Genomic DNA, 27,853 nt, shown 5'->3' with positions numbered 1-27,853 from the left:
GTTTTCACACTTGTGTACCTCTTGCCTGGTGCGGGAGGAGAGAAGAGAGCATGACCAGGGTGAGACTCGTCCTTGAACAGTTTAGTTTAGTTTCGAGATACGGCATGGAAACAGGCCCTTCGGCCCTCTTAGTGCATGTTGACCATCGATCACCCGTTTACACTAGTTCTATGTTATCTCACTTTCGTATCCACACCCTACACGCGAGGGGCAATTTACAGAAGCCAATTAACCTACAAACCCGCAAGTCTTTGGGATGATGATGCAGGAAGCCGGAAATCTCTCTCTAAATTCACTGTGATATTTTAATTTTTGCAGAGAATTTACCAATTCCTAACTTCCTACTTTGCTTGCATTCTTTTAGCAATGAACAATAGCACAAATGCTTCCGACAGCAGGAGCTGCAGTAACTTGCGTGACCTCACTGTGATCAGAGTGATCCTATCCATCTTGAGCTGCTTAATCTTTCTTGGAGGGTTCGTGCTGAACACAATGGCCGCCTGGATCTTCTACAAGATTCCTAACCGCTCCAGCTTTGCGATTTACCTCAAGAACATCGTGGCAGCTGACTTGTTGCTGACAGTTACGCTTCCGTTTAAAATCATCTCCGAATCCAACCTTGGATCCTGGCAGCTGAAAGCCTTTGTGTGTCGCTACTCTGCCGTGATTTTCTACAACAGCATGTACCTCAGCATAATCTTCCTCGGCCTGATCAGCCTCGACCGCTACCTGAAGATTGTGCAGCCTCGCAAAAGCCTCACTGTGCAGAAAGTCACGTTCGCCAAGGTCGTCAGTGTGAGCTGTTGGGTTTTCATCATCAGCTTCGGCCTGACAAATATTATTTTAACCAACAAGATCCCCACAGAGAAAACTGCGGCACATTGCCTGAAGTTGAAGAGCAAGGTGGGAGAGACTTGGCATCAAATTGTAATTATCAATTGTGAAGTTATTTTCTGGATCGTTTTTGCTCTCCTCACTTTGTGCTACTTGGCCATCCTGAAGAAACTGTACTGGTCCAACCACAAATTCCGGAACGATTGTAGCACAGTGGTCAAGAAAGCTAACCGCAACATTTTCAGCATTTTGGGCGTCTTCTTCATCTGCTTTGTGCCCTACCATGTTATCCGGATCCCGTACGAGAATAACCGGTCTACGGACAGCAGCTGTACAGCACGCAACCGACTGTACTACGCCAAGGAGGCCACCTTGTTTCTGTGCGCACTTAACGTTTGCCTCGATCCCATCATCTACTTTCTCCTGTGCAAGTCCTTCATCAGAGTGCTGCGCCGAACATTGGGGATTAAGAGAAACAAGATCAAGATGGATGATGCGAGGAATAGGGCGCAGTCAAGTAATGCCTCTTCTCAAGACCCTGATGCCAGCAGAGTGGTGGTTGAAGCTGTCGCTACAAATTCTTCCCCGTTTCCATCTGCGAGAAATACTAAGAAATCTATTCAGATGAAAGTACTGCCGCAGTCAGCAGCAGTTGCAACATTACACCCTCAGGTTGAATGAGATTCAATCAGCACAAAAGTATGAGGTGTTTCAGACACTTTCGAACCATCCATCCAAGGAGCTTTTTTTTGCAGCCTTCCCCAATTGTTACTTTGAGATGGTTTAGAGGGTGGCACAATGGCACAGCAGTAGAGTTGCTGCCACAAAGTGCCAGAGGCCCTAGGTTCGATCCTGACTACGGGTGCTGTCTGTACGGAGTTGGCACATTCTCAATAGACAATAGACAATAGACAATAGGTGCAGGAGTAGGCCATTCAGCCCTTCGAGCCAGCACCGCCATTCAATGCGATCATGGCTGATCACTCTCAATCAGTACCCCCTCTTGACCGCATAGGTTTTCTTCAGGTGCTTCGATTGTAGGTTAAATGGCTTCAGTACATTGCCCCTTGTTGTGTAGGATAGAACTCGTTTATGGGTGATCGTTGGTCAGCATCGACCTAATGGGCTGAAGGGCATTTTTTCATGCTGTATCCCTAAAACGAAACTAAAGTTACAGACTGGAAACAGGCCCTTCGGCCCACCGAGTCCACACTGACCATCGACCATCCGTTCACACTAGTTCTATGTCATCCCACTTTCTCAACCACTCCCTACAAATCAGGTCCAATTTTACAGAGGCCAATTAAGCCACAAACCTGCACATCTTTGGTATGTGGGACGAAACCGGAGCCCCCGGAGAAAATCCATGCAGTCACAGGGAGTACGTACAAACTCCACACACAGACAGCATCTAAGGTCAGGATCGAACCCTGGTCTCTGGCGTTGTGAGGCTGCAGCTTGACTGCTTTCTTGAATATTCTTACAATAAGCGGGTTTTGTTCATTCCTCTCGTTATTTCTTCTCGAACGATGATCAGGAAAGTTGCAATAAAGCAGGTCACAGTCCACCACGGCAGAAACGTAGCCATTAGTTGGCCACCAAAACAGCATTCCAGTTGCCTGATGCTGATACCCCAATGCGTTTCCCAATAGACTGCACTGCAAAACAAAGTGCTTTAGCAGTTCATAGCCTCTTCAAAGTGGTGTCACAGAACACCAAAAGGACATAACAAATTGAACCATGAATCGATAATTTGGCCCCTAAAACCAATGAGACCATGGCTGATCTGGTCTTGGCCTCACCTCCGCTTTCAGAGTCACAGGGCGTGAAATTATATAAGATGGTGCCCAAGCCAGGTGACTCTCTGCATGCTGGTCCCAAAAGCGATCTGCAATCACTCCACTCTTCTAAGCCTCTACTCCAACAGAAACCTTATTCACTTTATCCTGCATCAATACATTGCGAATGGCTCAATTGCAGTCAGGTATAGTCTTTCCGTTGACTGGATAGCTCACATTTGTACTATATCTGAAATTTGTATCTAAAATGTATCTAAGTGCTTATGTATAGTGATACTTGTACTGAACTGTATACTGAAATGAATTTCACTGTACCTCGGTGTTTGTGACAAATAATGTACCATTGTATTGTTTTGTACATAGACACAAAATGCTGGAGTAACTCAGCAGGGCACGCAGCATCTCTAGAGAAAAGAAGGTCTGAAGGGTCTTGACCCAAAATGTCACCCATTCCTTCTCTCCAGATATTCTGCCTGTCCTGCTGAGTTACTCCAGCATTTTGTGCCTATCGTCGGTTTAAACCAGCATCTGAAGTTCCTTCCTACACATATTATATTGTACCATGGGTCTGGGAGGCTGTCTAGGTGAACAACGCCAATGCATTTTCTAGATGGTACCCACAATGCATCCACAGTGCCTCACAGTGGAGGAAATAAAACAAGCTGCTTCAATCTGGATGGCTCAACATTGAATGCTTTAAGGCTGTTCCCATTTAGACAAAGGTCTGATCACACCTTATACCTTGGAGATGGTAGATACGGTTTTGGGACTTGAGAGATGAATGCACTTTGTACAATCATCAATGATTAATTTCTGATTTCTCTATGTATTTGTCACTTTATTTAGATCGCTAGGTTTCCGTGATCTGTAGAGGATTGCTGGGAATGTTATGGCTGACACAGTGGTGCAGTTGTAGAGTTGCTGCCTTCCAGCGCCAGAGACCAGGGTTCGATCCTGACTGCGGGTGCTGTCTGTATGGAGTTTGTACGTTCTCTCTGTGACCGCGTGGGTTTTCACCGGGTGCTACGGTTTCCTCCCACAGGAAACTCGAGTGGTCTCAGGGAGAACGTACAAACTCCGCACACGCAGAACCCGTAGTCAGGATCGAACCATGGTCTCTGGCGCTGTGAGGCAGCAACTCCATCACAGTGCCACGTTTAAGAAACGTTTAGACAGGTTCATGGATAGGACAGGCTTAGAGGGATATGGGCTAAACGCAGGCAGGTGAGACTAGTGTAGACGGGACATGTTGGTTGGTGTGGATAAGTTGGGCTGAAGGGCCTGTTTCCAAGCTGTATGAGTCTATGACTCTATTCTCGACATATCTCGTCCTACAAATCTCTGAGATCTCTGCGTTCCACAATATCGACAAATACATTTGGTCGACCATTAGCCCATCTTCTTTCATATTTCTATTCAAATCTTTGCCTTTGGGTAAAGTGCTATGACGCTCCTTGAGGTAATCTTGCACTGTTATACTTTTACTGTGAATCAGGAAAAGGCCAAAAACATGCAAACTTGAACTCCAGAGAACTATTCAGTATAAAAAGGATCTTGTCTTTAAGATGGTCAAATCTGCTGAATTATCGGCAGCTCTTTTGAAATACTAAGTAGGAAAAATAAAACCTGCTCCCAATTAAAATGACAATGCAGGTTTTGCTTGATCGATTTGGAAGTAACCACACATTATTTAGCAGGGGAGGGGAAGAACAATGGAGGACTCGTCGTGGGGGACAAGAACAATGGAGGAACCGCCATGAGGGGGGAGGGGAAGAACAATGGACAATTGGGGAGGGGGAAGAACAAAGGACAATAGGGTCCCGGTGGGGGGGAACCGCTGTGGGGGGGGGGGGGGAGAACAAAAGGAGGAGCAGGCGTGCCTTGTAACTTTGTCAGCGCCGTAGGTGGCTGCTATTTGTATATGTTGGGTACGCAAGCAAAGAATTTCACTGTGCCTAGTCACATGTTACAATAAAGTCCATTGCATGTTAAAAACAGGAACAAGAAACAGGGTAAAACTGCAGTCTAGTCGAGCTAATTAACAATAAGAAAATAAGAAGATAACATTGTGTGGGCAACTCAGCCTCTCAAACCTGTCCCACCAATCAATATGACCCAGGGTGATCTAATCCTCGCACCCACTTCCTCTTCTGTGCCAGTCCCCCATAGCCCTCAATTAACGTCATTAAAAAAAATCGACTTCCTCTTGAAATTGCCCCAATTACCGAGCCTCTGGTGCAGAGTTCCAGAGACTCGCACCCCTCCTCGAGAACCTCCGACACATCTCCGTTTTAAATGGGCGCCTCCTCATCTTTTAATTAGTTCCCCTTCTTTTGAGATTCTTGTGGAAACTTGTGGAAATAACTCACCATTTACCTTGTCATGTCTAGATTTCTTTCTCTTTCAACTCAGAGGGTACATGCAACGAGCTACCAGAGGAGATAGTTCAGGCAGGTACTGTAACAGCGTTTAAAAGGCACTTGGCCAGGTGCATAGATTGGAAATGTGGAGGGATATAGGCCAAATGCAGCCAAATGGGACTAGCTTAGGTGGGGGCATCTTGGTCAGCAAGGATGATTTGGGCCAAAGAGCCCTTTTCCATACTGTATCGCCCAAGACTTTGTATTTTATTCTTCCCAACACCAAGGAATATAGATCTAATTTCTTTAGTTGCTCTTGTGTGCCACCGCCGTTTGTGGCAATGAATTCCACGGATTCACCGCCCTCTGGCCAATCTACCAATCCTCATTCTAATTGAACTGACTTTGTTGGGAGGTGAAGGGTAGGGTTATCTCATTCCCATGGAGTGACCACTCAATTTACCATCTGAAAGTGTAACTGTTGTTATAAACAATTGTACGTGTAAACAATAGTACAACAAATGGAGGCAGGATGCAGTCACAACAAATTCCAAAAGATTTTGTAATCAATTAGCACATCGTTACACAACCGTGCGATATCGCTGGTCACCGCTCCGTTTCACAATCCATCTACAAATGAAGATCATTAGTTCTACAGCTTATCACTCCAGCGTTTATTTACATAAACCACTCCAGTGAGTCTGATCTGAGCTGAACTGTGCACCGCCAGAATTGTCAAAAGGAGCCTCTGGATAGCTTAACGAAGAGCTGAAGTAAGTCATTTTCATGTTAGACAGGAACCCTGATGGACTTAGATAGGAGGTAGAAAGTAAAGTCAAAAGTAGAGCAAAAAGGACAGCAACTGATATTGCAGGGATGCACAGAAAACTTTGGAAGATAATGTTGCCAATGGTGTAGAAGTAAAATGAATGAATGAATGAACGAACGAACGAATGATTGGCCAAGTATGTACACATACAAGGAATGTGCCTTGGTGCTCCGCTCACAAGTAACAACACGAACATACAGTAAACAATTAAGAATAAAGCATAAAACATTAAAACATTAAGAATACAACATTACAGTTTAAACATGTGAGTGAAATAAACCAGTGCAAAAGGAGACTACAGACTTTTGGTTATTGAGTCGAGCTACTACTGTGGGAAAAAAAGCTGTTTTTATGTCTGGCTGTGGCTGCTTTGACAGTCCGGAGTTGCCTTCCGGACGGAAGTGCTTCAAAGAGTTTATGGCCAGGGTGAGAGGGGTCAGAGATGATCTTGCCCGCTCGCTTCCTGGCCCTTGCAGTGTACAGTTCGTCAATGGGAGGAAGGTTGCAGCCAACAACCTTCTCAGCTGATCGAACGATTCGTTGCAGCCTCTGGATGTCGTGCTTGGTGGCTGAGCCAAACCAGACCATGGTGGAGAAGGTGAGGACTGACTCTACAATGGCAGTGTAGAATTGGACCATCATTGCCTGTGGCATATTGTGTTTCTTCAGCTGCCACATGAAGTACATCCTCTGTTGGGAGGATGATGTTAACAAGGAGTGCAGGAAGAACATAGACTTCCAATCGAATAACCTCAGTGCTCAAGAGACTTCATGGATGAACAAAGACAAAAAAAAGGGGAAACACTATGGGGAAGGGAAGAAGCAGATCTGAAGCAGCAGTGTTCATAAAGAGAGATAATATGAAGAGATTAGTAGTAAAGTGGAACATCAAAATGTAACAACAAAATTAAAGCATTGTTACATGTAAAATATTTCACAGATGCAAGATTGGAATGGAATTAATCAGAAAGGGATGCATAAGATAACAGCACAAACAACAATAGGGAAAAGATAGCAAGGCTAAATCATCTAATTTAGACACAAGGAACTGCAGATGGTGAACTCTTGTGTAAAACACAAAGCTGAGTTGCTCCTGCACTTGGTGTAATGCTTTATCGTTACTTTACTTCACTACCTAACAACAAGATCGACCTGGTGGACAAGACAATGAATGCTGAGATGAGTTTGTTTAAAGTAATAAAAATATTTAAAACAAATACTTTGTTGGGTAAATTAATCAAGGAGCCTAGGAACCATTTAAAAATAGTCCAAGGTAATAACAGCACATATTTAATACTCAAAGAAGATGGGGTCTGAGAGGAAAATATTCTTTGATTGGTAAGGGTGTCAGGAGTTATGGGGAGAAGGCAGGAGAATGGGGTTGAGAGGGAAAGATAGATCAGCCATGATTGAATAGTGGAGTAGCCTTGATGGGCCAACTGGCCTAATTTTGCCCCTAGAACTTATGAACATAGCAATTTGCAGTATTCATTACAACATTTATATGCACGTTTTACAGGTTTATTTAATCAGTTACCCACTTTTCTTTGTAGTTTAAGAAAATAACTGCAGATGCGGGTACAAATCGAAGGTATTTATTCACAAAATGCTGGAGTAACTCAGCAGGTCAGGCAGCATCTCGGGAGAGAAGGAATGGGTGACGTTTCGGGTCGAGACCCTTCTTCAGACTGATGTCAGGGGGGCGGGACGAAGGATATAGGTGGAGACAGGAAGATAGAGGGAGATCTGGGAAGGGAGGAGGGGAAGAGAGGGACTGAGGAACTATCTAAAGTTGGAGAAGTCAATGTTCATACCACTGGGCTGCAAGCTGCCCAGGCGAAATATGAGGTGCTGTTCCTCCAATTTCCGGTGGGCCTCACTATGGCATTGGAGGAGGCCCATGACAGAAAGGTCAGACTGGGAATGGGAGGGGGAGTTGAAGTGCTTGGCCACTGGGAGATCAGTTTGGCCAACGCGGACCGAGCGCAGGTGTTGAGCGAAGCGATCGCCGAGCCTGCGCTTGGTTTTGTCGATGTAAATAAGTTGACATCTAGAGCAGCGGATACAATAGATGAGGTTAGAGGAAGTGCAGGTGAACCTCCGTCTCACCTGGAAAGACTGTTTGGGTCCTTGGATGGAGTTGAGGGGGGAGGTAAAGGGACAGTTTTGAAGAGGTCGGGAAGGTAGGCGTCAGCAGCGGCGGTGAAGAGGCCAGTTTGATCTTTGTTTTGTATCTGCTGAGGTTTCCTCTGGCTGTCTAACAGCTGAAACTTTTCCTTTGTCTGAAGGCCATTTCCCCATTCAGGCTATAAATGGGTGTCATAAAGTGACTCCTCTTATCTCATGATCAACTTTTTTTGCTCTCAGCTTGGTTTACAAGCACCCTATGTTTATCTTTGCTCCGGATAACCACGCCTTGCAATGTAAACACTTCCCTAATCTGATTACCGCCTCTTCTCACACGACCTTGCAGTTACGTTCACTGTGTTGGCTAAATTTCCCATCACCCTTTTGCAGCATGTAATGTTCTTGGGTTAATCACGTGACAAGTTTGCCCACTATTCTTCTAATTTCCAGAAATTCCTACATCATTTGTGATGTTTATTGTGGTGGACTCTGATGTAAAAGTAGGTGGTAGACTGTTTTCTAAATGGGGAGAGAATCCAGAAATCGGAGGAGCAAAGGGATTTGGGAGTGCTGGTGCAGGATTCCCAAAAAGTTAATCTGCAAATCGAATCAGTATTAAAGAAAGCAAATCAATGCTAGCATTTATTTCAAGAGGGGTGGTATACAAAAACAGGGATGTAATGTTGAGGCTCTATAAGGCACTGGTCAGGCCACATTTGGAATATAGTGAGCAATTTGGGACACCAGATCTGAGGAAGGATGTGCTGGCTCTGGAGAGGGTTCAGTTTACAAGAATGATCCTAGGAATGAGTAGGTTAACTAGGAATGTCGGCACTGGGCCCTTACTCGCCAAATGGCCTAATTCTGCTCCTAAAACTTATGGAAAAAAAAACAAGAAAAATATTGAGGGGAGACAGACACAAAATACTGTAGTAACTGAGCGGGTCAGGCAGCATCTGTGGAGAAAAAGAACAGGGTGACGACTTCATCAGGCAGGCTTGTCCAGGAAACTATCAGCTAGTCTGGTGTAGATAGCTTGTGATCAGATTAATGTTCCTGCGAACCAGAGATATGAAGTGAGTTCACATTACAGAAGAGGAACTGCTGGGAATCCTACAACACATAATGGTAAACATATCCTTGAGATCTCTTGATCATGTGCATCCTAAGATAATGTGGGAAGCTGGGAGTGAAATTGTGATATTGTTGAGAGACATTTGCATCATCATTAGCCACGGGTGAGGTGCCGGAAGACGGGAAGGTGGCAAAATTTAAGGTTTCCTTTCTTTAAGAAAGGCTACAAGGAAAATCCTGGGAACTACAGCCCAGTGGTTGGCAAATGTTTGGAGAGAACTCGTGAAGAAACTGGACCTACATGTATTTGGAAAAGCAAGGACTTACTAGGGATAGACACCTTAGATTTGTGCATGGGAAATCGAGTCTCACAAAGTCGATTGAGTGTTTGAGGAAGCAACCAAGGAACTGATGAGAGCAGTATAGTAGACACCATCTATGAGGACCCTAGCAAGGTACTTAACAAGATACCGCCTGAGAGGATGGTCCGGAGGGTGAGGCCACATGAGATCCAGGATAAGTTGGCCAATTGGATAGAGATTTCGATTGAAGGTAGAGTGGGAGTTGTTTTTTAGACGAGATGCCTATAACTAGTGGTGTGCCACAATGATCGATGTTGAGTCCATTGTTGTCCTTTACTTACGTGGCGATTTGGAAGAGAACATCGGTGGCATGATTAGTAAATTTGCAGATGACCACAATCAGTGGCATAGTGGCCAATGATGATGGCTAACTAAATTTACAATGGGATCTTGCTTAAGTGGGCAATGGGCAGGGGAATGGCAAATGGTGTTTAATTATGATAAATGCAAGGTGTTGCATTTTGGCAAGACACGTCATGGCAGGAGTGACAACGGTAAATTGTAGGGCTCTGGGGAGCATTGCAGAACAGACAGACTGAGGGGTACAGGCAGACATGGTGGTGAAGAAGGCATTTGGCATGGTTCATCAGCTGGGGTGCTGAGTACAGGAGTTGGGAAATCATGTTACAGGTTTACAAGGCATTTAGTATGGTATGGATTTATTTCACGTGTACTGCGATAGAGGGGACAACTTTGCATTGCATGCTGTCCAGGTAATAAAACATCCATACACAATCAAAGCCATGCATGAGAACAACGGGTAGCGTGAAGACAGAGGAAAGAGACTGTAGGATATGGGGGAATATGAAAATAATAATAAAAATACGAAGTCTGCAATGAGATGGATTAGGGAATCGTAAATACATCACGTAACATAGAGTCATAGAGTCTAACAGCACGGAACCTGGCCTTTGGCCCAATTTGGCCATACCGACCAAGATGTCTCACCTATGCTTGCCCCACCTGCCTGCATTCAGCCCATGCCACTCTAAACCTTCCCTATCCATGTACCTGCCCAAATGTCTTTCAAATGTTGTTATAGTTCCGGCCTCAGCTACCTCCTCTGACAGCTCATTCCATACACCCACCAATATGAGAGGTCTGGTCAGATTACAGCAGGAGAAAAGCTGTCCGTGAATCTGGTGGTATGTGTTTTCAAGCTTTGCATCTTTTGCCCAATCCTATCCATGTTCTCGGATCGGTTTCTATGGTCAATTTTTCAGAATGATCTGCATATTTGCTGTCAGCTAATCCTCATGTTAGGTTTAACCAATAGTTTCCATCAAAGGAAATATCCTTCACCCTTCACAATGGCCATGCGGTTTTGTTAGCTGCACCAATGATGGGAAGATGGCGCCCTCTGCAGGATTCTTGGACCACAGTCAATTGAATCAATAACCGACATGCAAGTGTGCAGAAAAAAACACAAAGTGCTGGAGTAACTCAGCGGGTCAGGCAGCATCTCTGGAGAACATGGATACTTCATGAGCATCACAGTGGCACAGAACCAGAGACCTGAGTTCAATTCTGACTATGGGTGCTGTCTGTGCAGAGTTTGTACGCTCTCTCTGTGACCAAGTAGATTTTCTCCAGGTGCTCCGATTTCCTCCCTCACTCCAAGTACGTGCATGTTTGTAGGTTAATCGGCTTCTACAAAATTATAAATTCTGTAGGACAGTGCTAGTGTACGGAGCAATCGCTGGACGGTGGGCCAAAGGGCCAGTTTCCGCACTGTATATCTGAACTCGAAACTCTCCGCTTCGAGTAGTGATGCAGGGTCTCAACACGAAACACCGACAGTTCTCCCTCCACAGATCCTGCTTGATCCCACTGAGTCCCTCCAGCGTCTCTTGTGTCTCCACGGATTGCTGAGTGCCAGTCCTTGGGTCACACCATGTCATCTAACAAGGCTAGCAACATTGGGAGGCATTTTCAGCGCTTTCATACAATGCTCACAGTGACAGCCAGCTATTAATGTGGCTATGAGTTTATTACTGTCATGTGTACTGAGATAAAGTCGCAGAGTCATAGTGTCAGACAGTGTGGACACAGGCCCTTCAGCCCAATTTGCCCATACTGACCAAAATGTCCCATCTACACTAGTCCCATGTGCCTGCATTTGACTCTACCCTTCTATACCTGTCCTATCCATGTACAAGCCCATCTGTCTTTTAAACATTGTGATAGTACCTGCCTTAATTAACTCCTCCATCTGCTCATTCCAGACTCCTACCACCCTTTGTGTAAAAATATTGGTATAAAAATAAAGGGTAAGCCATTTAGGATTGAGATGAGGAAAAACTTTTTCACCCAGAGAGTTGTGGATCTGTGGAATTCACGGCCACAGTTTAAGAATAAGGGGTAGGCCATTTAGAACAGAGATGAGGAAAAACTTTTTTAGTCAGAGAGTTGTGAATCTGTGGAATTCTCTGCCTCAGAGGGCAGTGGAGGCCAATTCTCTGAATACATTCAAGAGAGAGCTAGATAGAGCTCTTAAGGATAGCGGAGTCAGGGGGTATGGGGAGAAAGCAGGAACGGGGTACTGATTGAGAATGATCAGCCATGATCACATTGAATGGCGGTGCTGGCTCGAAGGGCCGAATGGCCTACTCCTGCACCTATTGTCTATTGTCTATTGTCTATTGATGAACCTACGCTGCACTCCCCCATTAGCAAGAATGCATGCAATCCTCCAGATGTGATCTCACCGGGGCCCTGTACAACTACAGTAGGACCTCCTTACTCATGAACTCAAATCCTCTCGCAATGAAGGCCAACATGCCATTCGCTTTCTTCACTGCCTGCTGTACCTCAATTTGACTCTCAATTTAGTTTAGTTTAGAGATACAGCGCAGAAACAGGCCCTTTTGACCCACCGACTCCATGCCAACCCACGATCACCCTGTACACTAGCTCTATCCTACACACACTAGGGTCAATTTACAACTTTACCGAAGCCAATTAACCTAAAAACCTGTACATCTGTACAGCGGTACAGTAGTGTATGCGGTAAACCAGCAAGCAGAGAAAAATCACAGGGAGAATGTCCAAACTCTGTACAGACAGCACCCAATGTCAGGATCAAACCCATGTCTTTGGCGCTGTAAGGCAGCAAAGAGTAGGAATAAACGTGTCCTTTTCAGAACGGCAGGCAGTGACTAGTGGGGTACCGCAAGGCTCAGTGCTGGGACCCCAGCTATTTACAATATTATATTAATGATTTGGACGAGGGAATTGAATGCAAATCTCCAAGTTTGCGGATGACACGAAGCTGGGGGGCAGTGTTAGCTGTGAGGAGGATGCTAGGAGGCTGCAACGTGACTTGGATAGGTTAGGTGAGTGGGCAATTGCATGGCAGATGCAGTATAATGTGGATAAATGTGAGGCAAGAACAGGAAAGCAGACTATTATCTGAATGGTGGTCGATTATGAAAAGGGGAGATGCAACGAGACCTGGGTGTCGTGGTACACCAGTCATTGAAAGTAGGCATGCAGGTGCAGCAGGCAGTGAAGAAAGCGAATGGTATGTTGGCATTCATAGCGAGGGGATTTGAGTATAGGAGCAGGGATGTTCTGCTGCAGTTGTACAGGGCATTGGTGAGACCACACCTGGAGTATTGCGTACAGTTTTGGTCTCCTAATCTGAGGAAAGACATTCTTGCCATAGAGGGAGTACAGAGAAGGTTCACCAGATTGATTCCTGGGATGGCAGGACTTTCATATGAAGAAAGACTGGATAGACTCGGCTTGTACTCGCTGGAATTTAGAAGATTGAGGGGGGATCTTATAGAAACTTACAAAATTCTTAAGGGGTTGGACAGGCTAGATGCAGGAAGATTGTTCCTGATGTTGGGAAAGTCCAGAACAAGGAGTCACAGTTTAAGGATAAGGGGGAAGTCTTTTAGGACCGAGATGTGAAAGTTTTTTTTCACACAGAGAGTGGTGAATCTGTGGAATTCTCTGCCACAGAAGGTAGTTGAGGCCAGTTCATTGGCTATATTTAAGAGGGAGTTAGATGTGGCCCTTGTGGCTAAAGGGATCAGGGGGTATTGAGAGAAGGCAGGTACGGGATACTGAGTTGGATGATCAGCCATGATCATATTGAATGGCGGTGCAGGCTCGAAGGGCCGAATGGCCTACTCCTGCACCTATTTTCTATGTTTCTATGTTTCTATGCCCTACCGCTGCGCCACCGTGTCGCCCCAATTCATTCAGTAAAATCTCTAGATTCTTCTGAGAGAGTCTCGGTCGCTCATTAGAAATTCCATTTCATAGTGCTAGTGTACGGGGATTGCTGGTACGCAGTGGGCCAAAGGGCCTGTTTCCCAGCTGTATCACTGAACTGAACTAAACTACCGGTGAATTAAAGAACCAGATTGTTGTAGGACTGGGAACATACATGGGGCACATGGAGAAATGCCAGCGGATTTCCTTCCGACAAAGACGTCTTGAAATTGATAAGTATTTACAACTATCCAATAGTTTCACTGTCATCAATAGTCAGGTTATTGCCATATGCACAAGTACAGTGAGGTACAGACCCGATGACAATCTTGCTCGCAGCAGCATCACAGGTATATCGACTCAGACAACACCCAAAAACACAAATTATATCTAAACACATTTTTAAAAATCAATATTTATATTAAGTTTATATATAATTTACATATAATTTACATATAAATTATATATACAATTTATATACAGTCAACACAAACTATATATATATATATTCTTGAGGCACGGTAGCGCAGCGGTAGAGTTGCTGCTTTACAGCGAAGGCAGCGCCGGAGACTCAGGTTCGATCCTGACTACGGGTGCTGCACTGTAAGGAGTTTGTACGTTCTCCCCGTGACCTGCGTGGGTTTTCTCCGAGATCTTCGGTTTCCTCCCACACTCCAAAGACGTACAGGTATGTAGGCTAATTGGCTGGGTAAATGTAAAAATTGTCCCTAGTGGGTGTAGGATAGTGTTAATGTACGAGGATCGCTGGGCGGCACGGACTTGGAGGGCCGAAAAGGCCTGTTTCCGGCTGTATATATATATGAATGTTATTTATAGGCATAAAAATAATAAAAAAGTTAGTGCAAAATACAATTAAAAACTAGGTTGGGACCCTTTTTCCCAAAACGACGCCAATCCATTTCCGCCAGAGATGCTGCCTGACTCACTGATTACTCCAGCCTTTTGTGAGTATCTTGAGAAAGATAAGTCGACATACCTCAACATTTCAGTCTCAAGAAGATTCCCGACCTAAAACATCACCTGTCCATTCGCTTCAAAGATAGTGCCTGACCCACTGAGTTACTCCAGCACTTTGAGTTTTACCCAAGAACAACAAGTCCCTGCTCATGCAAGAGGTGGTCCACTGTGTGAGAATTTGTGGGGACGTGTTAACGCGATCCTGACTACGGCTGCGGTCTGTACGGAGTTTGCGCATTCTTCCTGTGACCACGTAGGTTTTCTCCGGGTGCTCCGGTTTCCTCCCACATCCCATAGATGTGTTTTTAGGTTACATGGCCGCTGTAAATTGTCCCTAGTGTGTCGAATAGAACTAGTGTAAGGGTGATCGTTGGTCAGCACGGAGGGCCTGTTTCCACATTGTATCTCTAAACTAAACTAACTTTGAAAATTGCAGGATACAATATGGCTTTGGAATTGTGGCAATTCTTTGCACTGCCTCAGTGTAATCTACTATTCTTACACTCTTGTCCTTAAGTATGATTGTGTCTATGTATAGTAAGATTTTCAAAGAAGTACCAATGAAACATAGATTGTGGCAGGAAGTAAGGGGGAAAGTAGACGAGTGTTTTCCACAACAAGAGATGGTCACAGTAGTGCTTCATGTGGGTCAGTTTTTGATCTGGTGCATGAACAGAAAGAATTGGGTGTTATTATACAAACCGCTAAGATGTCAAAGTGTACACGAGTTAATTGGGTTTATATTCTTTACCTTAGTGCCACTGTTGTGAACGTTAATCTCTATTTCAGAAAGATGGGGAGTAAACAGAGCACAGAAAAATAAGAGACAGTGAGCCTCTGATAAAGATCAGGTTGTTAACACAAGTGAGAATCCGTTCAATAACAAGAAGTTCAGAGAGGAAGTGAGACAGGAAAATGACGCAGATGGACAAAGATCCTAAATGAGCACACAAAAAAATGGGCAGCAAACATAACGGGGAACAAAATAATGTATTCTACAACCATTGTAGAACGTTTACTTTAGTTTAGAGATACAGCATGGAAACAGGCCCCTCGGCCCACTGAGTCCATGCTGACCATCAATCACCCGTACACACAATCCCTCCGACACATTGGGTCAATTTACAGAGGCCAATTAACCCTCAAACCTGGACTTATTCGGAATGTGGGAGGAAACCACGCGGTCACAGGGAGAATGTACAAACCCCACACAGACTGCACCCATAGTCAGGATCTAACCCGTGTTTCTGGTGCTGTGAGGCAGTAGCCGTACCAGAGCGCCACTGAGACGCCCACGCATGCCACAAAAGAAATAGGGATAAAGAGTCATGTTGTCATTCAACATGGAAACAGGCCCTTCAGCCAACGTGTTGATGCCGACCAAGTTGCCCACTTACGCTAGTCCAATTTGTCTTCATTTGGCACATATCCATCTAAACCTGTCCTATCCATGTACCTGTCCAAATATCTTTTAAATGTTGTTATAGTATAACTTCAAGCATTTCATCTTGCAGTTCATTCCTTATACCCACCAGCCTCTGGGTGAAAAGGTTGCCCCTCAGATTCCTATTACATCATTTCCCGCACATCTTAAACTTATGTCATCTAACTCTTGATTCTCCATACCTTGGGAAAAAGCAAGTTTCTTCTTTGATTGTTGCCATGTTCCAACGTACAGGAACCAAGCCATGTGCAGTCAGGAAATTTTCTACAATGCATCTGTAGAGTATTCCATGGAATGCCAAATCTCCAGTTTAGTTTATTATTTAGTTTAGTTCAGTTTATTATTGTCACATGCACCAAGGTACAGTGAAAAGCTCTCTTGTTGCATGCTATCCAGTCAGCGGAAAGACTATACAACTGTAAATCCCCCCCCACCGCTCCCCTCCCCCAAGGTGTCCCCCAAGGCTCAGTCCTTGGCCCCCTCCTCTTCATCCTCTACCTGTTCCCCCTTGGTCAATTAATCCGCCGTCATGGTCTCAACTTCCACTGCTTCGCCGATGATATCCAGCTCCTCATCTCCACCAAGTCAATCTCCCCCACCACACACTCTACACTGACAAACTGCATCACTGAAATAAAATCTTGGCTTCAATCAAACTTCCTCAAACTCAATTGCAACAAATCTGAAATCATCATCATTGGTCCAAAAACGCTCACCAAATCCACCCAAAACTTCATCCTCAACATTGATGGTCTCCCAGTATCCACCTCACCTCACATCCGGAATCTTGGAATCATCCTTGATCAAACCCTCTCCTTCGACAAACACATCAAACACATCACAAAGACAGCCTTCTTCCACCTCAAAAACATTGCCCGTCTCCGTCCATCCCTCTCCTCCACAGCTGCAGAAACCCTCATCCACGCCTTCATCACCTCCCGTCTGGACTACTGCAACAGCCTCCTCTATGGCGCACCCTCAAAAATCATCAATAAACTTCAATACATTCAAAACTCCGCTGCCCGTCTACTCACACACACCTCGATTCGTGACCATATCACCCCCGTACTTTATAAACTCCACTGGCTCCCCATCCCCCAGAGAATCCAGTACAAAATCCTCCTCATAACCTACAAAGCCCTCCATAACCTGGTCCCATCCTACCTGACCGACATCCTCCACAGGCACACTCCCACCTGCACCCTCCGCTCTGCCGCTGCCAATCTCCTATCCCCACACATCCGGACCAAACTCAGATCCTGGGGGGACAGGGCTTTCTCCATCGCTGCTCCCACCCTATGGAACTCACTACCCCAAACCGTTAGAGACTCCTCCACACTCACCACATTCAAAACATCGCTGAAGTCTCACCTGTTCAGTACTGCCTTCAACAACTGAAGGTCACCTCACCTTCTGTCTCCTTTCTCTGTTCATTTATTTATTTACTTATTTATCTATTTATTCATTTCCCTATGTTCTCAAAATCTCTGTAAAGCGTCTTTGAGTATATGAAAAGTGCTATATAAATAAAATGCATTATTATTATTATTATTATTATACATGATTACAGTCGAGCCATCCATAGTGCACAGATACAGGATAAAGGGAATAATGTTTAATGCAAGGTTTCCTATAAAACTAAGACAGTGGGAAATCGTGATGTTGTGCACCAAAGTGCTCAACTCATATTACTCAAATTTAACTCTATTTGCCCACTTTATGTCCATTCACTCAACCTATCTATATGCCCATTTAGAAGCACATGGAAGTCCAAGAAATAGAGTGATATGGATCATGTACAAGTAGATGAGATCATGGTCGGTGCAAACATTGTGCAATATGTTCTATGTACCTTCAATTTGCTTGTTTCCAATTATTAAATCGTCTTCGTGCCTTCCTGTGATCACACTTGCCTGTTCTACCCACTTCCTTTTTTGTGCATGCACAGAAACCTTTGTAGTTTGCTTTGGTATTCCTTGCTAGTTTTCTCTCATCATTAGATTTATCAATCCTTATTAGTCTTGCTCTCTCACTGGCTGGAATGTGCTAGTTTCTTTGACTTCCACGCGGTGGAAAGACCATGGGTCCGCAGCCATCCCCCGGCAGCAGTCCCAGCTCGTCGAGCCCGTCCCTGAGTACCGGAGAATGGAGGGAGTTGGCGACGGCGGACACAAGAAGAAAAGGCTGGTGAGAGGATCCTGGGTCTTACCTTCCGCGTCCTCAAGGTCGGCTGCCGGAGGCGCCCCCGGGTCACGAAGGCTGAAGGTGGCCGGGCGAGGAGAGGGACCACAGTTACCTGGACGATCCGGACAGAGGCGACGGCTGTAACGGGTCTTTATAGACAGCTGCAGCTGGGACTTTGAAAATGGCGCCAAAACCTGGCAACTCTTATATGTGGTCTGTCGGTTATTTCTATACACTTTGTGATTAATCCAAGATTGTGCTTATGTATAGTAATAATTAACTGAACTGTAAGCAGAAACAAAACCTTATGACTAGAGCCAGGATTTTGCCATAAGTGCCTTTTTGTCTTTTTTGATGGTTTCAGCAAGATAATGCCTTTTTCATGATCGAGTGCCTAAATCAGCCTTTTTTTGCCATGTTAACGTAACATACAAGAACATTTTCACCACCGGGGGCGCCACTGTCGGTCGTTCATTTGTGGGGTAGTGGACGAGGCCCCAGTCTTTTGCAGTCAGGCTGTAAGTGGGTGTTGTGGTGATTGGAGAGGGGTGGGTGGGGAAGAGTTCAGTCTTTTCAGGCTGGAGTCAGGCTGTAAATGTGAAGTGTTGTTTGGGATAGGGGGAAGGCGGTACCAGGGTTACGTTTCTGTTTATCGAACCTGCAGTAGAACTCGTTCAGGTCGTTGGTCAGCTGACGATTGTCCAAGGAGCTCTCTTGTAGCTTGTGATTTCTTGCAAGCCCTTCCAAACTGAAGAAGAGTCATTAGCTGAGAACTTGCTCCTCAACTTCTCAGAGTACCTTTCCTTGGCAGCACTGATTCCTCTTCTCAGCTTGTACTTGGTCTGCCTGTAGAGGTCTGCATCCCCGCTCCTGTAGGATCTTCCCTTGCAAGCGTCAAAAAGCGTCAACGCCTTGTAAAAAACTGAACAATTTGGTGAGAGTGTACGGGAGTGATATATGCTCTACAGACAACTGTGTGCTGTTTTGCAAAGCATGTGAGAAAGCAGCAAATAAGAAATATTTCGTCTCCCAGCATGTACAGACAGCTAAACACAAGTCGGCGGCAGAGAAAATGAAGGCAGGAAATACGCAAGCTTGTCTCCTCACTACATTTACTGCTGGCTCCAGTCACAAATCTTAGTTTTCGAGTGATCTGTGCAAGGCATTCATTGATGCTGGAATTCCACTGTGAAAGTTGGAAAACAAATCTCTCAGAGGTTTTTTAGAGAAACACACAGAGGAACATATACCGAGCGAGTCATCATTACGGAAAAATTATGTTGGCAGCAACTTCAAAGTTGTTGTGCAGAAAATTAGAGATGAAGTTGCATGCAACAAAATATGGATCTCAATAGATGAGACAACCTATGCTGTGGAGACATGTTGCCAATGTGGTCATCGGTACACTGGAGGCAGGTCAACAATCAAAGGAGTATATCGACATGAATATAGAGTCTGCAGCTCGTTTCAGGTATGCACCAGTGACCTCAGCTGGGGTAGAAATAAGTTTTTCAGAACTGAAGCATATTCTGTCTGGCAGACGGCATGGTTTAATACCAGATAATTTGAAAAAAATGCTAGTAATTATGTGCAACCAGGCAACTTTGGTCTTTTAATGTAGTATACCTTTATATTATCATTTTTAACCATATTTTGGTGGTGGAAATACATGCCTTTTATGCCTTTTTTTGTCAATAAATGCCTTTTTCGTGCCTTTTTTGTAATTTTATTATGCCTATTTGCCTGCCTATTTCAGAGATTTTTAGCGCCTAAACATCCTGGCTCTACTTATGACCTTATGACTTACGCTTGGTACACACAGGCCTGCTGAACCGCCCGGTTGTTGATCATTTAACTCCCCTTCCCATTCCCACACAGACCTCTCTGTCCAAGGCCTCCTCCATTGCCAGAGTGAGGCCACACGTAAACTGGAGGTACAGCACTTCATTTATCTTGGATACAACCCATCGGTATGAACGTTGAATTCTCTAATTTTAGGTAACTTCTACAAACAATCTCGTTCCCCCCTCCTCCCACTAAAAGTTAGTTAACCACTTCCTCTTGGAAATCACAACTACCCTAACCAACAATTGGCCTATCAGGGAACCACCCTGCTTAAGGTAATTTGTTGCCAGCCCTAATTTGGCCTGGTCTATTCTTGCTTCCAGTACCCCCCTCGACCCACCCCCCCACCGCCCAATCCCCCAACAGTCAGTCTGAGGATGGATCCCAACCCGAACTGTCACCTGTCAATGTTCTCCAGAGATACTGCCTGGCCTGCTGAGTTACTATAGCACTGTGTCTATCAGCCAAATCACTTTACTTTACTTTAGAGATACAGCCCAGAAACAGGCCATTCAGTTCATCGAGTCTGCGCCAACCAATGATCCCTGTACACTAACATTCTTCTACACTCTAGGGACAATTTAGAATCGTTACAGAAGTTAATTAAAATACAAACCCGCACAGTTTGGGAGTGTGGGAGGAAACCGGAGTACCCAGACATAACGCACATGGTCACAGGGAGAACATACAAACTCCGTACAGACAGCACCTGTGATCAGGTTTGAACCAGGGTCTCTGGCGCTGTAAGGCAGCAACTCTACCGCTGCACCGTCAAGCCGCTCACAATTAATATGTGGTTTAATTGATAATGCAGTTCCTGTCTTAAATGCCTTTGTTATTTCCCCCATTTATGTTCTGTCCTATTAAAAGGTAAGATGTTGGGAGCTTTGTACAACTTCCTTACTTTTCGCCCAAACCAATTAGACATCACCGTTCACTAAATCTATATCGCTTATCACCACCGTATTGATACTTTCCTTGATTAACAACTGTACCCCATCTTCTTTCCCCTTCTTGCCTCTTCATTTGGAACACCACATAATTTGGAATTGCAAGACACAAGGAACTGCAGTTGCCAGTTTGCAACAAAAAAAAAATCACAAAATGCTGGAGTAACTCAGCGGATCAGGCAGCATCTCAAGAGGATGTGGATAGGTGACGTTTCCGGTCAGGACCCATCTTCAGACCCTTCTAATTTGGAATAGTGATATGCCTGTATTTTTCAAATGTTTCCATTTTGTTCACGAGATACGTGTGATAATAAAATATAGCTTTTACAAAACTTTAGGCAGAGGGATATGATTTGTTTAGTCGCAAGAGCAAGTTTTAATATTGAATTTGAAAGCTGATTAGAGTCAAGTAGCAATGTACAGGGGGCTAGTTGAAGAAATGTGTTACCTACTAGAGATACTGCCTGACCCGCTGAGTTACTCCAACACTTAGTGCTTTTTTTAAGCACTGAGTTAGAACAGATGTTCTTTTCATTTGCAATAGGGCTCCTGACCCTGAAATGCACCAAAGGAAAGGGCAATGATTCAGGGATGATAAGTGGTGCAAGCTGTGTGCAGAGTGGAAGATTTTCTACTTGAGATTATACTTTTTTTCTCTAAGCACAATGATGCACTTGGTCGGTGCACTGCCCCCTCATAATTACAAGAAAATGCAACTTTGTTTCTGCAGCAAAGCCACAACTAATAAAGGGCAGAGAGCCTTTTGGAAACTGCATGTCAGAACGTGATACAAGGATTAAAGTGCTGAGTAGAAAAGTTGTGTGGTCATGTTACAGTTATTATATAAAACCTTGGCGAGGCCACATTCAGAGCATTGTGTTCAGTTTTGGTCATCACGTTATGGGAAAGATGTTGTCAAGCTTGAAAAGGTTCGTCAATGATTTACCAGGATGTTGCCAGAACACCAGGGACTGAGCTATAGGGAGAGGTTGAGCAGGCTAGGGCCTTTTTCCCTGGAGCGCAGGACAATGGAAGGTGATCTTATTGAAGTGTCTTATGCCCAGTGTAGGGAAATCGAGAACCAGAGGACATAGGTTTAAGGTGAGGGGTCAGAAGGGGGGAGGGGAAGATTTAATGGGAATCTGAGGGTTAACTGGGTGTATGGAACGAGCTGCCATAGGAGGTAGTTGAGGCAGGCTCTATCACAATCTTTAAGAAACATTTGGACGGGTTATTGGATAGGGTATGTTTCGAGGAATATGGGCCAAAAGCAGGTAGGTGGATCTAGTTTAGATTGGGCATGTTGGTCGGCGTGGTCAAGTTGGGCCGAAGGGCCTGCTTCAGCACTGTATGACTCTATGACTCTATGATTGTATCAATCAAATAGACATTCAAACACTGTGGCATCCGTACAAAAGAGCTGTGATCTTCTGCTTCAGACAGATCGGGCAGGCGTGCTTTGACCTTCAGGGCCTGTGTCAATCTTGAAAGCAGCTGATGGGACTGAGTCACCAGAAGCAGGAAGGTCTCAGCATGAGTTCATGAGTTACAGGAGCAGAATTAGGTTGAGTCTACTCCGCCATTCAATTATGGCAGCTCTATCTTTCCCTCTCAATCCCATTCTCCTGCCTTCTCCGCGTAACCTTTAACACACGTACTAATCAAGAACGTATCAATATCTACATTTAAAAACCCCGAAGACTTGGCCCCCACAGCTGTCTGTGGCAATGAATTCCACAGATTCACAGCCCTCTGGCTAAAGAAATTCCTCCTCATCTCCTTTCTACAGGTACATCCTTTAATTCTGAGGCCCTGCCATTTGGTCCTAGACTCACCCACTAGTGGAAACGTCCACATCCACTCAATCCAGGCCTTTCACTATTTGGTATGTTTCAATGAGGTCCCCCTCCCCCATCCTTCTAAACTCCAGCGAGTACAGGCCCAGTTCCATCAGACACTCCTCGTATGTTAACCCAGTCAACCCCGGGGTCATTCTCGTAGCATCTTTCCCTCGCCTCCACTGTCTCTGAGTGAGCTCCTCCAGGACGGGTCTTGCCAGCCACACACGGGCTGGGCTCACCAATGGAGACTGCACTACTGGTGTCATTGAACCCAACCATCAATTGATGAGACAGGCTGGAAGATACTCTGACATTTTGACTTGAAAATTGAATTAAAAAGACTCCAGTCAAACTACTTTGATATGATAGAGTTGCTACCTCACCGCGCCAGAGACCCAGGTTTGATCCTGACTATGGGGGCTGTCTGTACGGAGTTTGCATGTTCTCCCTGTGACCACGTGGGTTTTCTCCGGCTGCTCCGGTTTCCTCCCACACTCCAAACACATACAGCTTTGTAGGTTAATTGGCTGCTGTAAATTGTCCCTGGTGTGTAGGATAGTACTAGTATAGGGGTCATCTCTGGTCGGCGCAGAATCATGGGTCGAAGGGCCTGTTTTCTCATTGTAAACTATACTAAACTTGGGTTATCAAAGCTTGGGTAGCTTACAACCCAATGGTAATGACACAGAATATAAACTCCACACAGACAGCACCTGAGGCGAGGATCGAAATGGGGCCTCTGGCCCTGTGAGGCAGCAGCTCTGCCACTGCTCCACCGTGCCGCTTTGACGAGAATAATGTAGGGAATAATACATGATTAGTGCAAATGCGGAGTTGATAAGAGAGCATGGACTCCATGGCCCGCTTCTACTCTGCGCATCTCTCTGTGACTCTTTTAGCCATGCATTTTGTTGCCTGATAAAATGTAGTTTTGCACGAATTTAATTAGAAGTGCAGCAAAACAGCTGAAGACCATACCATGGGAAATGTTTTTTTGCTCTCGGCTAGCTGTAAAGCAGAGGTAATGTGAACGGAGCACACAGGAAGCGGTTTACATGCATGAAAATTAAATTGACCGAAAGTAGGTTTCATGGTTTGACTGGTCCTGTCATGATAAGAAACCAGAGTTGTGAAGACAACGCCACTCTTTTAGCGAATTTATCAACTATAGATTAAAGTTACGAGGTAAGAACACTGCCAGCTAACTTTTTGCTGCGGTGTGGGGGGTTTTATCTACAGTCACCAACTTAAATTAAAGAAGAACAAGCACCTAGATTTAATTAATCGCTGGTTCCCTTCGTCCACCGAACTTGGAGTGCAGGTGTGTCGACTTCTTAATACATGTCAGCAATTGTTAACAAAGCTATAGCAATAGTTGTTTGAAACGTATTGAGAAACTGGTTTGAGATCAACAAATAGAGGTGTTGTGTATTGCAGGGTTCCAACAATTGGCAAGGGGAAATAGTTTGGGCTTGAGGGTTTTCAGCAGAAAGTGGCGAATTACAGAATGGGTTCCTAAACCAGAAGTTAAACCGATCTTTTCAGATGTAGTTGGGACTTGGAGCTGCGAAGTTTCAACATTTAATTCCAAACTGATGGTGGAATAATAGAAAGTGGTAGAGTTGCTGTGTAACAGCGCCAGAGACACAGGTTTGATTCTGACGACAGGTGTTGCTTGTACGGAGTTTGTATGTTTTCTCTGTCACCGCGTGGGTTTTCTCCAGGTGCTTCGGTTTCCTCCTACACTCCAAAGACGTACAGGTTTGTAGGTTAATTGGCTTCTGTATATGGTCCTAGTGTGTAGGATAGTGCTAGTGTGCGGGTTGATCGCTGGTCGGCGCGGACTCGGTGGGCCGAAGGGCCAGTTTCTGCTTTGTATTTCTGAACCAAACTAAAACAACTAAATAAGCAGCATGGATAAGGTGAATGTTTTTATTCCAGATTCAAGTTCTCAACTCCTCAATAAAATGGTGTAGCCACATGCTGGTTCTGTTGGGTTAAAAACCTTGGGAGACAGCAACATAGATTTTTAAATAGTTACCATTATCTAAGGGCAGCACGATTACGCAGTGGTAGAGTTGCTGCCTTTTAGTACCAGCGACAAGGGGTCGATCCTGACTAATTGTAAGTTGTCCCTAGTGTGTGTTCGATAGTGTTAGTTTATAGGTGGTCGCTGGTCGGCACGAACTCGGTGGGCCGAAGGGCCTGTTTCCACGCTGTATCTCTAAACTAAAAACTAAATTACTTTTCATTTGAAAGCAAATGAAACAAATCAGGGCAAAAACAAAGGGAAAAACTGACTGCAAGATGAACTAATGTCTACATTTTGCCTGCTAAGTAACCAAGCTGATGGGAAATAATCCATTGGATGACTGATCACCCCAGCTTCATGATAATGCAGTGCTGTGTTGTGGCAAACATTGCCTTGTCCTCATCTGCCTGGCTGAGACTATTAGTATTGCACACAGTGCCATAAATGAGTTAGACACAAAATGCTGGAGTAACTCAGCGGGACAGGCAGCATTTCTGGATGGAAGGAATATGGGTAACGTTTTGGGTTGAGGCCCTTCCTCAGACTGAGCTATAAATAAATTGCTCTGCTTGTCTAGAGGAAGGAACTCACGGGCTCGCTCTGAAGTCTGGTAACGGGGAAAGAGGAATAGAAGAATTTGTGGTGAACAGATTTTTCAAGGCAACCATTGTTCTATTTCTTCACAAAATGCTGGAGTAACTCAGCAGGTCAGGCAGCATCTCAGGAGAGAAGGAATGGGTGACGTTTCGGGACGAGACCTTTCTTCAGACTGATCAGACAAATTGATCTATTTCTGGTACCCAAAGTTCCCCTCTGAAAAGGAGGGTTTAAAAGTCAGACAAAACTCTTAGACTTTAAAGACACAGCATGGGAACAGGCCCTTCGGCCCACCGAGTCCGTGCCAACCAACAATCACCTGGCACACTAGCACTATCCTACATCCCAAAGATGTGGGCGTTTTTAGGTTAATTGATAAATTGCTCCTAGTGTGTAGGGAGTGGACGTGAAAGTGGGCTAGCATAGAACACGTGTGAACAGGTGATCGATGGTCAGCCTGGGCTAGATGGGCCAAAGGGTATAATTCGTGCTGTATCTCCCAATCAATCAAAATCATCTTAAACAAACTAACCTGTTCCACCATCAACATACAGGTCCGCTCATGGAAACTTTGGAAGAAGTCTATCCGGCTCCGAACAAAACCATCTCTTCAGAAACTGTAAACAATTTCACAACCGCTGAATGCAACTTTACCTCAGAAGGCTTCACAATCTTTACGACCATTGCCTACACATTAATTTGTGCAATTGGGATTATTCTCAACAGTCTCGCCATCTGGGTGTACTTCTGTCATATTCCCAATACCAACACCATCATCTTCTACCTAAAGAACCTAGTCATAGCTGACAGCTTGCTGGTCCTTTCTCTGCCGATAAAGATCCTCCGAAACCACAGATCCTCTGTGAACATGAACAAGGTATACTGCGGCTTCACCGCGTGCATATTCTATTTAAACATGTACTCCAGTGTTTTCTTTCTGGCTTACATCGCAGCCACAAGGTACCTGAAGATCGTCAGACCTCTGAAGAATCACGCTTTTCGAAACCTGAAGACAGCAAAGCGCCTCTCTTTGGGAACCTGGAGTATACTCCTGCTTCTTGGAATACTGTTTGTAATTTTGATAAACAAGGGTAAACGGCAAGAGCCATCAAACTCTCCAATATGCTTGCGAGTTGGAGTGGAACAGAAGACGATATACTTGTTTGCCCATATGGCTGCCATGGTTATGTTCATCGTTGTGCTCGCAGGCCTTTGTTATTGTTACTTACAGATCTCAAATCAGCTCCACTTGTTGCCCTCATCGCCGTCTCTAAAGAAGCAAACCAAGGCAAAGAACAACATCCTAATCCTGCTAGTGGTGTTCTTCATTTGCTTTGTACCCTACCACATCATAATGCTTCCGCACATATTGAGCCAGGCAGAATTGGTTCCAGACTGCAACTGGCAAAGGGTTATATACTACGCTAAGGAATCTTCCCTCTTACTGTCGACGTTAAATGCTTGCTTTGATCCAGTCATCTACTTTTTATTTTGCAAGGCATTCAGGTCAAAGTTAGGACTGGATAAAAGGGCCTTGGAGCCAAACGAAACAATAGTGCCTGCCAATGCCTCGCATCTTATGCTCGATTGACCCACATTGACTGCCACACCAAACAGCAAGAGGTTGCGAATCTTAGCCCAACTGAGAGAATTATGATGCGTGGCGCTGAGTTGCCTCGTTGATTTTAATCCACATTCTTCGTGGAGTTTGCACGTTCTTCCCGTGACTATGTGAGTTACTCCCAACATCCTGCAGGTTGGTGGGTTAATTGGCCACTGGAAATTTTCCTAGGTGTGTAGGTGAGAGTTTGAATCCCTGGAGAGTAGAAAGGAATGTGGAGAGAATGAAATGGGATTCGTACAAAATGGGAGCTTGTAGATTCAGTGTAAATGGGATTGTATAAATGTAATATATTTAAATTTAGTAAATTATAATAAATTTAGTCAATTTAAATAAAAAATAAAACACATTTTATAAATAAATACATTTTAGTAAATTTAGTACAATTACATTTTTAATAAAATTTTATAAATTTAGTAAATTTAAATTTAAAATAAAATAAATGGTAGTAAATTTAGTCAAATTACATTTTAAATAAAATTTTATAAATTTAGTAAATATAATAAATAAACTATATAGTGTAAATCTGTAGATTCAGTACAGAAGGATTTGTGTAAATGGGGTTTTGTAGATTCAGTGAGCCTTTTCCATGCTGTATCATGTTTGCTCTGGAACAGTTAAATATATATTCACGGGAGACTATGTACAAATTGGCCAGTCATAGGTCAAATCAAACAACATAACCCCTAACCAAACTTTCAATCAGGTGAAAGAGGGTGGTGGCGTTTTGGGTTTGAACCTTCACTGCCTAA

The 27,853-nt window shown here is 44.5% G+C and overlaps 3 protein-coding genes across 9 annotated transcripts in view; 2 read left to right on the top strand and 1 right to left on the bottom strand.

The window, feature by feature from the left end:
- LOC144599502 (mediator of RNA polymerase II transcription subunit 12-like protein) overlaps positions 1–27,853 on the bottom strand; it is a 395,150-nt gene that overhangs the window by 163,342 nt on the left and 203,955 nt on the right. The gene's annotated exons all lie outside the window — the stretch shown is intronic.
- LOC144599504 (P2Y purinoceptor 14-like) lies at positions 367–1,515 on the top strand. The gene has a single exon (XM_078410474.1). The coding sequence runs from the start codon at positions 367–369 to the stop codon at positions 1,513–1,515; it is 1,149 nt and encodes a 382-aa protein (XP_078266600.1).
- Positions 26,043–27,071, top strand: LOC144599510 (G-protein coupled receptor 87-like). The gene has a single exon (XM_078410482.1). The coding sequence runs from the start codon at positions 26,043–26,045 to the stop codon at positions 27,069–27,071; it is 1,029 nt and encodes a 342-aa protein (XP_078266608.1).

The sequence above is a fragment of the Rhinoraja longicauda genome, chromosome 13 (genome assembly GCF_053455715.1).
Source record: "Rhinoraja longicauda isolate Sanriku21f chromosome 13, sRhiLon1.1, whole genome shotgun sequence".
NCBI classification, from domain to species: domain Eukaryota; kingdom Metazoa; phylum Chordata; class Chondrichthyes; order Rajiformes; family Arhynchobatidae; genus Rhinoraja; species Rhinoraja longicauda.
This window is presented reverse-complemented; position numbering and strand designations above follow the sequence as displayed.

Excerpts from the sequence above, each read along its gene's own strand:
- LOC144599504 (XM_078410474.1), top strand. The coding sequence starts at position 367 with ATGAACAATAGCACAAATGCTTCCGACAGCAGGAGCTGCAGTAACTTG.
- LOC144599510 (XM_078410482.1), top strand. The coding sequence starts at position 26,043 with ATGGAAACTTTGGAAGAAGTCTATCCGGCTCCGAACAAAACCATCTCT.